At 68.0% G+C, this 10,574-nt stretch overlaps 1 protein-coding gene across 1 annotated transcript in view; it reads right to left on the bottom strand.

The window, feature by feature from the left end:
- Positions 1–2,366: 2,366 nt before the first annotated feature.
- Positions 2,367–10,574, bottom strand: part of LOC123833008 (basic proline-rich protein-like) — a 176,079-nt gene continuing 167,871 nt past the window's right edge. Inside the window, exons 5-6 of the mRNA XM_045860968.1 lie at positions 3,405–4,216; positions 2,367–2,510 (exon numbers count right to left, since the gene is read on the bottom strand). Of these exons, the coding sequence (XP_045716924.1) occupies positions 2,367–2,510; positions 3,405–4,216 (956 nt within the window). The remainder of the gene's footprint in view (positions 2,511–3,404; positions 4,217–10,574) is intronic.

Genomic DNA, 10,574 nt, shown 5'->3' with positions numbered 1-10,574 from the left:
TCGCCACTCGGTCCCAGAAGGAGCGTGACCTTGTCACCTACTCATGGATGTACGCCAGTCAGTCCCTGACCACAGGCCTCGACTCGGCCGTGACCTCTAAGTGACTTTGAAGCCATTAATCACTGGCCCTGGCCACACGCCGAGCCGGTCCTGCTTGGGCCCTTGGAGCCCAAGTCTGTGGCACGGCTGCCCCGTCCCCTCTGGGCCTGCGTTTGCGCTTTAGGGGAGGGGCTCAGAGAGGCGCAGGCCCTGGCTGAGGCTGAGGAGCGGGCCCCGTGGGTGGGACCCCAAGCAGGCTGTGGGAGGAGGGGCACTCGGGACCTGGTGGTGTTCCGGAGAATTCTGCGTCCTCCCCTGTTCTGAGGTCCGCCCAGCCCCCAGCGACCAGGTGCCTGCCCGGCAGACCCAGTGTCCCCGGCCTTTCTCCTGGCCGGCGGGGTTGGGGGGGGCTGCTGCTGAGTCCTCGCCCCGCTCCCGCTCCCCAGGAACGCGGCCCCGGGGCTTATGTAACCCAAGTGGCCCTGCGCACCCCCGGGGAGCAGGAGGCTGGGGCAGTTTCGGGCTATTTCCATCCGTGGGCTCTCACAGCTCCCCGGGTGAGAAGCAGCGGTGGCGGGTTTTCCTGACACCTGCTGGGGGCGGGCGGGAGGAGCGCAGGGCGGGAGAGGCCTGTGCTGCCGGATGCCCCCCCACCCCCAGGGCCGGGGCCGGCCAGCCGGGGAACCCCTGGGCCCTCCAGGGCCCTGCAGAGGCGAAGCTGGAGGGAGCGGCTGTCCTGGCCAAGCTCACTTCATGCCTGGCCTCCATCGTCCCCCTGGCCACTACCAGCATCCCGAGGCGCGGCGCCGGCCCCAGGCCGCAGACGCGGGCTCTGAGTGGGCATGCGCCTGGGCCGAGGTCGCGCGGCCAGGGACCAGGACTGACAGCAGAGCCTCCCCTCCGGCCAGAGCGGGGCCAGAGTCACAGGCCGGTCCTTCAGAGGGGGCCTTCAAGGTTGGCAGGGCAGAGGGGACGGGGGACCGCTGGGTGCAGGGTCCCTGGCATGGGCCGGGAGCTCCTGAAGCACTGTTCCAGCCCTCGCAGCCCCCTCAGGGAGGCCCGGCACCCTGGCACGCTGGCCCGGACCCCTGCCCCTTGCTGCGCCCTGGTCACACCCCGGGGATGGGCATCGCTGGGCCCGTGTGCACTGGCCCCTCTGTGGGCCCGGCACCCTGCCCGCTGCAGGCCGACCCCCCCACCCCGGTTCCTGAGGCGAGGCTGTGCGGACTGCGGGCTGGTGCGGATGGCGGCCTCCGAGGCCTGTCCTCTGGGCTGAGCAGGATAGCGGGCACGCTCTGAGAGCTTTTGGTGGCGAGAGAGTAAGCATTTAATAAACAGCGCAGGGAAAATCAATACAGGCAATCAGAGAGATCAGGGCGCCAACCGGAGCAGAGGCCCAAGGTGGCCTGGGGGCCCCCATGCCACACCGCGGCGGCTCCAGTGGCCACACACAGCCACACCCCAGGCCTTGGTGTGTCCCCTGCCCAGGGCCTCAACAGGAGGCCTCGCTGTCCCCAGCTCTCCCTGAGCGGGCGGCCTGATCTGGGCCCAGAGCAGCCTGGGGGCGGGTGGCCAGACAGACAGCCAGACAGCCAGACACACAGAGGGCAATAGACACGCCTCATCCACACCAGGGATCCTCACGGGCAGCCTCGGGCCCCGGGGGCCGGCGGTCTGGAGTGGGCCTTGAGGTCTGAGGTCCGCCATGAGGGGGACAGAGGCTGGGTGGGGGACTGACCCCGCTCTGGGTCCCAGCCGCCCCTGCCGTCCTGGGGGTCATCTGTCTCTGTCAGCCTGCCCACAGGGAGCCCCCGTGTGCCTGCACCCCACCCGAGCTGTGGTCCCACAGGGCGGGACCAGCAGTGGAGCTCAGGCCGCGGGAGCCGCCACACCCACGGCATGTGCCGCCCCGGCCAGAGGATGCTGAGGGCAGGCTGGGGCCTGGGCGGCAATGCGGGGCCAGCGGCGACCGCTTTGCTCCCAGACCAGCCAGAGCAAGGAAGGGCCAGCCTGGGACCTGCGGCCGGGGCCCGGAGCGTCCACACCAAACCCTGCCCAGCAGGAGAGAGCAGGGGCTGACCCTTGGGCATCACGGAAGGGCCCTCACAGCCATCAGCCCGCCGCCTGCCCACCTGCAGGAGGGGCGGGGAGTCCCGCCCCTGCCTGGGCCTCAGTTTCCCTCCACGTTCAGTGAATGTCAGGTCAAGTCCTCAGGGCGGTTAAGATGAACTCTGACCCTTTTGAGTGGCAGGTGAGAACCAGTCTGTCCTGGCTTCCATGCCTTCAGGCCCCCCCACCCCCCATTTCCTCCCAAAGAAACCCCACGCTCATCGCAGCGCGAGGCCCACCCGGGCGCCCTCCGCCTCACCCTGGCCCGAGTCAGGCTCCTTCTGCCCCCGGAAGGCACCGTCCGCCGAGCTCTCTGCCTGGGGCACGGCCTCCCTTTGGGCCTCCCGGACCCTGTCCCTGTCCTGCAGGCGAGGGTGGGCTGGGGACTGTGGACGCCACTTCTTCGTTCGTCTCTGTCCCCGAGGGGGCCTCGCCGGGAGACTGGGAGGGAGGGAGGAGCGGGAGGGAGCAGTGAGGGGCCACGGGGACAGAGGCTGACATCCGAGACAACGAGGGGACGCTCGGGCCTCTGCAGAGACATGTTGACATTTCGCGCAACAGAGACGGGTGACGGCGTTGAGTCACGGGCCGGCTCTCCGCACGTGTCCCCGGCCCCCGCTGACTCCCACGGTCCTGTCCCCTCACCTCCGGCCCGCTCTTCGCAACCAGCAGTGGGCCGGGGCAGCCCGGCAGCAGGCTGGGGGCTCCGGCAGGGGCAGATGGAATCTGCATTTCATTTGCATATCGTTTGCATTCCAGTCACAGGTGGAACCAATCCTCCAGCCCCTGGGGCTGCTGTGTGGAGCTGGAGCCTCCCCAGACCTGGCGGGTGGGGTGTGTGGTCGCCGGGACAGGGCCGGGCGGGACGGCAATGTGTGACCTTCGCTCAGCACCTTGCAGTTGACACGACACCTTCACATATTCAAATTGTTGTGTCTGAAAATAACATCAAAAAGTAGAGAGGTCAGGGAGCGTGCTTCTCGTCTTAAAGGTGGGAGGTGAGGCTGAGGGACAGCGGGTCAGCCCGCAGGGCGACGTGACAAGCCAGCCCAGCTGCCCAGCACGGGCCCGGGCCCTGCGGTGCCCTCCGGCCCTTCTCAGCTGGCTGCCCGGGCCCTCGGCTCTTCAGCCGCCGGCCCCGACCCACTCGGACAGTTTCCTGCCCAGAACCCAGTGGGGCGGGATGGTGGTGGTGATGGTGGTGATGGTGGTGGTGATGGTGGTGATGGTGGTGATGGTGGTGGTGGTGGTGGTGATGGTGGTGGTGATGGTGGTGATGGTGGTGGTGGTGGTGATGGTGATGGTGATGATGGTGGTGGTGGTGGTGGTGATGGTGGTGGTGGTGATGGTGATGATGGTGATGATGGTGATGGTGGTGGTGGTGGTGGTGATGGTGATGGTGGTGGTGATAGTGATGATGGTGGTGGTGGTGGTGGTGGTGATGGTGGTGATGGTGGTGATGGTGGTGGTGGTGATGGTGATGATGGTGGTGGTGGTGGTGGTGATGGTGGTGGTGGTGATGATGGTGATGGTGGTGATGGTGATGATGGTGGTGGTGGTGATGGTGGTGGTGATGGTGATGATGGTGATGATGGTGATGATGGTGATGGTGGTGGTGGTGGTGGTGATGGTGATGGTGGTGGTGATAGTGATGATGGTGGTGGTGGTGGTGGTGGTGATGGTGGTGATGGTGGTGATGGTGGTGGTGGTGATGGTGATGATGGTGGTGGTGGTGGTGATGGTGGTGGTGATAGTGATGATGGTGATGGTGGTGATGGTGGTGGTGATGGTGGTGGTGGTGATGGTGGTGGTGATGGTGATGATGGTGATGATGGTGATGGTGGTGATGGTGGTGGTGATGGTGGTGATGGTGGTGGTGGTGGTGATGGTGGTGGTGGTGATGGTGGTGGTGATGGTGGTGGTGGTGATGGTGGTGGTGGTGATGGTGGTGATAGTGGTGGTGATCGTGGTGGTGGTGGTGGTGGTGATGGTGGTGGTGGTGGTGGTGATGGTGGTGATAGTGGTGGTGATCGTGGTGGTGGTGGTGGTGGTGATGGTGGTGGTGGTGGTGGTGACAAAGGTGATTTCAAGGATGTTAGGAGAATGGATCTGCCCGGCTTGGATGGATCAGAGCCCCAGGAACGAGAACCTGTGTGACTTTTTCTCGATGCTTCCCGAGCCAGCGGCAGGTGGACCTGCTGTTGTCCCCTTCGGCAGCGGTCACTCCGCCGTCCCCTCCCCAGTCCGGAGCTCTGGGCGGGTGGGGAGACGCTCCTTCCTCCGTGCTGTCCCACAGCCTGCCCTCCAGGCTGCCCCTTCTGGCCGTGCCCACTGCTCCCCGTTCTTCCGGGCGGGGCCTGGGCCCCTTATTTCATCATCTGTTTCAGCCCTGAGCTCCGGCTGGGCCCAGGGACCGCCTTACTCAGCCCTGTGGGTCGAGGGGGTGTCCGAATGAGTCCGGATATGGAGACACAGGAAGACACAGCATTCAGCTCCTTGGGTCCCCAGGAGCCCCCCATCGCTCTGCAGCTCTGCCCCTCTACCCTCCCGTGTCCTGGGCCAGGCTGACCACTCCTGCCCCTGGTTAGTGCCGGGTCCACCGCTGGGCTGTAAACGCCTCAGACCTCAGCTTCTGGGTGAGCACGCGTGTGCACACGCACAAACTCAGACACCCATGTGCACTCAAGCACACACACACACAGGTGTGCGCACAACCTGGCACCCAGGGCCTGGACCACACGACCAGGCGGAGCGGAGCCGGCCCTGGGGCCTGTCCTCCTGGGCCCAGCGTCCTGCTCACCCTGCTGCATCCCGGGGGAGTTTGAACGCCACCCCCAAGCCTCTGCAGGGCCCCTGATGGCTGCCCCCCGGTCCAGCTCCCATGCAGGGAGCGGTGGCCACACGAGGAACTTCCTGAGGGTCACCCGACTGGAGCCCTCGCTGGGCGCTCGGCAGGTGGCAGCGCCACAGGGAGGCGGGCAGGCCCTCCTCCTGGGGCAGGTTGGGGTTGGTTCCCTAAACCCTTAGGAGGGACGCAGACGCCCAGACCCTCCGTCGTGGGCTGGCCACGGTGCCATTTCCCGTTGTCCACCCCTGCCCCGGTGCCAGGGAGGCTCAGACGCTAAGTGAGCTGTCACCGGGCAGGGCTCAGAGCCGTGCCCGCTGCACGGGTGAGGCCGTGTGCCCGCCGGTCGTCCCCGTCCCTCCACCCTTCCTACTGGCCTTGGGGGCCGGGAGGGAACGGGACAAAGGACCGGTGGGCCGGGACAGGTTGGCGCAAAGGGCCTGGAGCGCCGTGGAGGCCAGGCTGTCGTCTGGGCGTGGCCTGGCCCAGGACCTCGCCGTGAGCACCAGCAGGAGAGACCCCCACAGCCTCTGGCCCGTGCTGGCGTCAGAGCTCCGTTACCTGTGGACCCGTGGGCCCAGGTGTGGCGCCCACGGCCAGGGCTGGGAGCTTGGGGCAGGGGGAGGGCAGAGCGACAGGCTGGGGCCCGTGTACGGATGGTGAGGTGGCTGGGGCTGTGGCCTTTAGGGAGGTGACAGTGGCCTCTGAGAGGGGCAGGAGGACGTGCGCCCACCCTGCTGGCCAGGCAAAGGAGGTGAGGGGTGGAGGTATGCCCTGTGCCAACCGGGAAGGGGGAACAGCTGCCTGCTGGGCCCCCGCCCGTCCACAGACCCTCCCTCGTCCCTGCACGGGGCACTGGGACGTGGACGCTCAAGTGGACAGCTGGGCCCTGCAAGACCCCGTGGCCATGTCCTGTGGCCTCTCCTGGAAGGGACACTGTTGGGCTCTGGCCCTGTCCACTGGCCCGGCCTGCCTCACGGGGTGCAGGGCCTGTGCACTCCCGCTCGGTCGGCCGGCAGGGCTGGCGGGTGGGCGGGCAGGTGGCCGGCGTGCCTGGTGGCCCGGAATGCGCCTCCGACGGAGCTGCGTGCCGGCGGACGGCGGAACGTTGCTGCCAGATTAAATTAGGCTCCTCAAAATTAAAAATACATATTTACTCTAACCGGCCGGGGTGCTCGGGGAGAGATGAAAGGGAGGGGAGATGAAATATCGCAAATTAGGTAATTGGGGCCACCCAGAGGAGCGCCAGCGGAACGGGCGCCGGGAGGGGAGCGGCGAATTCCCGCGCAGCGCCCAATTAGAGAAAAAAAAGAAGGAGTTACACGCAAAGAGGGAAAAATAAACAGGCAACAAAACCCCAGCCCAGCCCGCCGCCAGGTTCCATTAGCGCTCAGTCGTGGAAGGGGAGGGGGCGCGGGGGCGGCCTGGGGCTGCAGGCACGCAGGCTGGGGCAGCGGAGCCCCCACGGCCGGGGCTGGGGGTGGGGGCTGGCGGGGGCGGGTGCTGGCCGCGCAGGGGGAGGCCCCCGGGGCCCCCGGTGCAGGTGCCCAGAGGGACCGAGTGCCTGAGACCCGCCATCAGGGGCAGTCGCTGGCGGCCGGCACGGCGGTGCTGCGGGGGGTGGGGGGGTGCTGGCCGCCGCAGTGACCTCCTCCCCGCGCCGTGACGCGGGGCGTGATGGGAATGGAGACGTGGTGGTGGTGCTGGGCCCGAGGAGGACGGCGGGGCAGCGTGGAGGTGTGGAGACGGTAGCTGTGGTGCTGACGGTGTTTGGTGTTTGGGGGGCGGGGTGATGCTGACATTGGGTGGGTGACGGGGGTCCTGGCGTGACTGCTGCTGGGCGGGGCAGGCTCCGACCCCAGCTCCGACCTCTGCAGGTCATGAACTGGGGCCTTTGGCCAGGCTCCCTACTCCTGCGGCCTGTGTTCCTCCGGGTCCCGGTTACAACGCGGGACCAGCCCCCAGGGCCTGGGGGTGGGAGGGACCGTGGCAGGCAGGCCTCCCAGGGGAGCTGGTGGACAGCGGCGGGTGACAGAGCCATGCTGGGGAACAGACCCCTGCTGGGCAGGGCACCACGGGCCAGACCAGGAAGGGCTGCCCAGTGCCTCCCGCTCAACCCAGACCCTCGGCCCAGAGGCCTGGGGTGTGCCCCAGGGTGGTGGAGAGGACGGCATGCCAGTGTGTGTGTGTGTGTGTGTGTGTGTAAAGAGGTCAGTTAGCACACACCCACGCCGCCCACACTCCCAGAATCACACCCAGCACGCCCTCCCACGGAGCCCGGAGTGGGACAGGCAGGCAATGTGGGTCACAGAGGGGGCCGTGGGGCGGGGCTGGTACCCCCGGCTGACCTCCTTAGTGCCCACGGCCAGTGGCACCTGCAGCCCCAGGTGGGGACGGCGTGAAGAACAGCCAGCAGCTCCCCCAGCCCTGAGGGGGTGGGGCAGGCCACTTCCCCACAGCCCAAAGGAGAAAAGACGCAGGACTTCTCCCCTGGCCCCAACCCCCCAGCTCAGGGTGGGGGTCACATGATCGACGAGGCCCTTGGAGGCCAGAGCTGACCGGAAGGTGCTGAGCTCTCCCCCACCCCCAGTCACATGTGGTCCCTGCAGCCCTGTGTCCCCACCTCCTGGGGCGGCCAGCGTGGTCTGCACCCACCCTGGCCAAGGGCGGAGTCTGGGGAGGCCTCTGCCCCCTGCAGCCCCCGCTGGTGCTGGGTCCTGGGAAGGTGCCTCCTCATCTCTCCCGGAGCCAGGACCCAGCCAGGGAGGCTCTGGGCCTCAGCACCGCTGGGTCCCAGTACATCTGTGTGCCTCCAGAAGCCTCGTTCCAGAAGCTTCCGGAACTGGCATGGGGGGCGGGGTGTCTTCTGTGCCCACCTGCCCCAGGCCCCCTCCCGCATCCTAAGAGCCTGGGAGGGAGGCAGGTGCCCATTTTTAGACCAAGTGGTCACCCGGCCTGGTGAGGGGCGGGCCTGAGCTCCGGCACCACCTGGCACCTAGGAGCACGGAGCTGGACCTCTGACCTCTGCCCTGGTCAGAGACCCTGTGGCTCTGCCACGGGGGGCCAGGGGTGGGCAGGGCACCCCTGCGGTCTGTCTGGGCCCTGGCTCACCCCGTACCCCCCAGGGCTTCCGTCACTGCTAATTCTAGGAGAGCGGGTATTTTGGCATGTACCTGTGTGTCCAACCCATGTGTGCACGCATGTGCTGGTGTGTGCCTGTGTGCACACACATCTCATGTGCACACACCAAGAGCAGTGTTTCCTATGTGCATGTGTGTGCACACACGTCTATACACCCACACCACACACATGCACGTGTGTCCACACACATGCACACACGGCCACGGACATTTGTGTGCGTGCGTTGCACAGCCACACGTGCATGTAAACGCAAGCCGTGTGCAGGCCTCACGGTACGAGTGCACATGCTCGCGCACGCGTGGCTGTCGTGGCGTGGGCCGGAGGAGGGGAGAGGCCGGTCCCTGGGGGGGGGCACCGGGAGTGGGCCCCCCACTGAGCCCACGCAGGGCGTGCTGCCTGTCCTGCCCGCAGCCCCGGGGAAGGCGCCAGGCGCTGCCCGCGAACTTTAAACGGGGCCGAGTGGGGGGCGGGCAAAGCCTCGCTCCGCCCGTGGGAGGACCCTGGCCTGTGGGTTTCCCGCAACAGTGACCAGGGCTCCCGCGTGGCTTCTCGGACGCTGCCTTGCTTGGCCCTCCGTCCTCACTCGGTGACCGTCCTCGCGTGGCGGGTCAGCCTCCCGGGCCCTCGCCTGTGGCCCGCACAGTCCTGCCTCCTGTCGGTCTGGCACCTCACGGGGCGAGGGGACAGCCTGAGCTGGAAGTGGCCACCAGGCCAGCAGGGAGGGCCGGACCCTCAGCACAGGGGCCTCTGCACTCGCAGAGTGGCGCCCGAGTGCTGTGTGCCCTGCCCCCAAGTCCTCTCCTGCAGCGGGGGGGGCTTGTAGCGCAGCCCAGAGGGACGGCTGCAAGTGAGGCTGGGGGCGGTCACCCCTACACACACCGGCGGCCTGAGGGCCGGGGCCGGGACATCCCGCCCCGGGTCCACCCCCGAGATGCCCTCTGGCGGAGCACAGGGCTGGTGTGGACCTGACCTGAGGGCAGGGCAGAAGCCAAGGAGGGACGGGGTGGGGGACGGCCTCCGGAGGGTGGCCCAGGTGGTCCTGGGTTCACATCCCATCACTGTCCCCACCTGGCCTCCCGGGCCTCCCCTGTGAAGTGGGGCAACGGTCTCCACCCCGGGGGCTGGCGTGGGCAGCGCCAAGCAGAGTCCAGCGCACAGGAAGCGCTGAGGAACGCCAGTGCCGTGACCTGTTCGCTTGGGAGAGTGGACAGTCTGGTGGGCGGTGCCCTGCCCGGGGACAGCCAGAGGGTGGGGGGGGAGGGAGCGGCCGGAGGGAGGCGGTGGGAGCCGGGAGCCACAGGAGCAGACACCGGGGTGGGGGTGGGGGAGCAGCCGAGCTGGTCACCGTCTCCCACGTCAGGCAACAAGAACACCCTTCCCCCGAGGCACCGCTGCCTGCACCCAGGGGCCCCCCACCAGGAAGGGTCCCACAGCCCGGCCACCGGGCCCGGGGCCCCACCCCAGACAACGACACTGACTCACGCGAGGCGGCCCAGCCACCGTGGGTGAGCTGGAACGTGCTTTGGTTCTTGTTTGACCGCCACCGCAGTCCCGACGGGAGCCCCCAACGCCCCCGCCCCCCGTCCGCGCTCACACAGCCCCTCGCGCCGGGCCCTGGCCGCTGCCTCGTCCTGTCTTCCGGGGAGAGCGTGTCCACGGAGGCCCCTGCCGCCGGGGAGGCTGGCTCAGTCCCCTGGCCTGCGCGGTGGCACCTGTCAGGATCCTTTACCCTGCAGGGTCCCCGCCGCCGCCGGCACGGACGGACCCCAGCACGGACGGACCCCAGCTGACCATCGTCAAGGCCGGAGGGCCTTGAGTACTTTCTGATCTGGGTGCGGGGTCGGCGAGTCCCCCCGCCCCCCCGTGTCCCCAGGTGCGAGGAGCCGGCCCGCGTGCTCCTGAGTCAGACTGGGGGGTTTGTTCGGGGCCTATCTGTCTGTCCGCTCCCAGGTTTGCCCACCTTTGGGGTCCGGCGCCCTGAGTCCCAGCTGCAGGGCGCCTGTGGGACGGGGGGACCTGCGCCAGGGACGGAAGGCGCTCCCCTTCCGGTCTTGCTCCCCGCCGCTGGCCACGTGTGTTCTTCACAGCCCTGGTGCGGCTGCTCCGAGGACTCGGGGCTTGATCCCCCTGTTCAGCTGGGGTGGTGGGCGGGCGGCACGCCTGCTCCGTCTGCCCCGGAACTGGAGCCCGACGCCCCTGCCCACGGCACCCACCAAGGGCCGCCTGCCGGTTTCCAGAGGGGCTTTCCCCTGGGGGAGGAGGAGGAGCATCGGGGCCCCTCCCCCTCACCTGCTTGTCTGCCTCCCCGGCAGTGAGGGGCCACAGACCCTCCATTCGCGGAGGGATTAGGCCTGACCGCCACGCTGAGGGGTCACCCCCATGTGGACAAGGCCAGCAGAGCGGTGCCCTGCGCTGCCAGGAGCGTGGGGAGCTGGACGCC

This window comes from Phyllostomus hastatus, unplaced genomic scaffold, assembly GCF_019186645.2.
Source record: "Phyllostomus hastatus isolate PE091 unplaced genomic scaffold, TTU_PhHast_1.1 phas_scaffold_21, whole genome shotgun sequence".
In the NCBI taxonomy this organism is placed as follows: Eukaryota; Metazoa; Chordata; class Mammalia; order Chiroptera; family Phyllostomidae; genus Phyllostomus; species Phyllostomus hastatus.
Note: the sequence above shows the minus strand (reverse complement) of the source record. Positions and strands in the feature narration are given on the sequence as shown.